The sequence below is a fragment of the Vittaforma corneae genome (genome assembly GCF_000231115.1).
Source record: "Vittaforma corneae ATCC 50505 unplaced genomic scaffold supercont1.202, whole genome shotgun sequence".
NCBI lineage: Eukaryota > Fungi > Microsporidia > Nosematidae > Vittaforma > Vittaforma corneae.
The window spans coordinates 1-540 of NW_006890035.1; the positions used below are offsets into that span (position 1 = coordinate 1).

At 40.6% G+C, this 540-nt stretch overlaps 1 protein-coding gene across 1 annotated transcript; it reads left to right on the forward strand.

The window, feature by feature from the left end:
* Window positions 1–168: 168 nt before the first annotated feature.
* On the forward strand, window positions 169–540 carry VICG_02237 (uncharacterized protein; the record flags this gene model as incomplete). The annotated part of the gene is made up of 1 exon (XM_007605619.1): window positions 169–540. A coding segment is annotated over one exon (372 nt), but the record flags the coding sequence as incomplete, so codon positions are not given.

Here is a 540-nt window from a genome sequence, read left to right on the forward strand (position 1 = left end):
TCCCAACACACGGCCATGGTACGTGCTGTCCTATACCATATAGAGCAGGATGTTGTTTAAAACCATGCAATATTATTTGCAATACCTATCTTTGCAATCAAGTTGACAAGTATACTTTGCTGTCCATATCCTGATATGCAAATTTTTAATTGAAACTAATACCCATTCATGAATTACTGGAGACTGGAGAGAATAGAGACCGGAGAGTACAGGTGTGTTAGAATCAGAGACAAGAACAATGTTCTATTTGCAAGACGCAGCAAAAGAAATTCGAAACGCGATAGCACTGCAGTATGTGGGCAAGGAATGGATTTTGATCGTTTTGTCGAAGGTGTTGAGTATATTCCAGTGACTCTCAGAGCTGTTAGAAAGTATGAGTATATTCCTGAAGATGCAAGAAACATTAAAATAGTTGAGTATGTCCCCGAGCCTGTGGAAATTATCAGAAGAATCGAGCATGTCCCCGAGCCCATAAAGGCTGTTAACTTTCCAAAGCATTCACACTTCCAAGAGCCACACAGCGATAAGGCGCATTCCAAA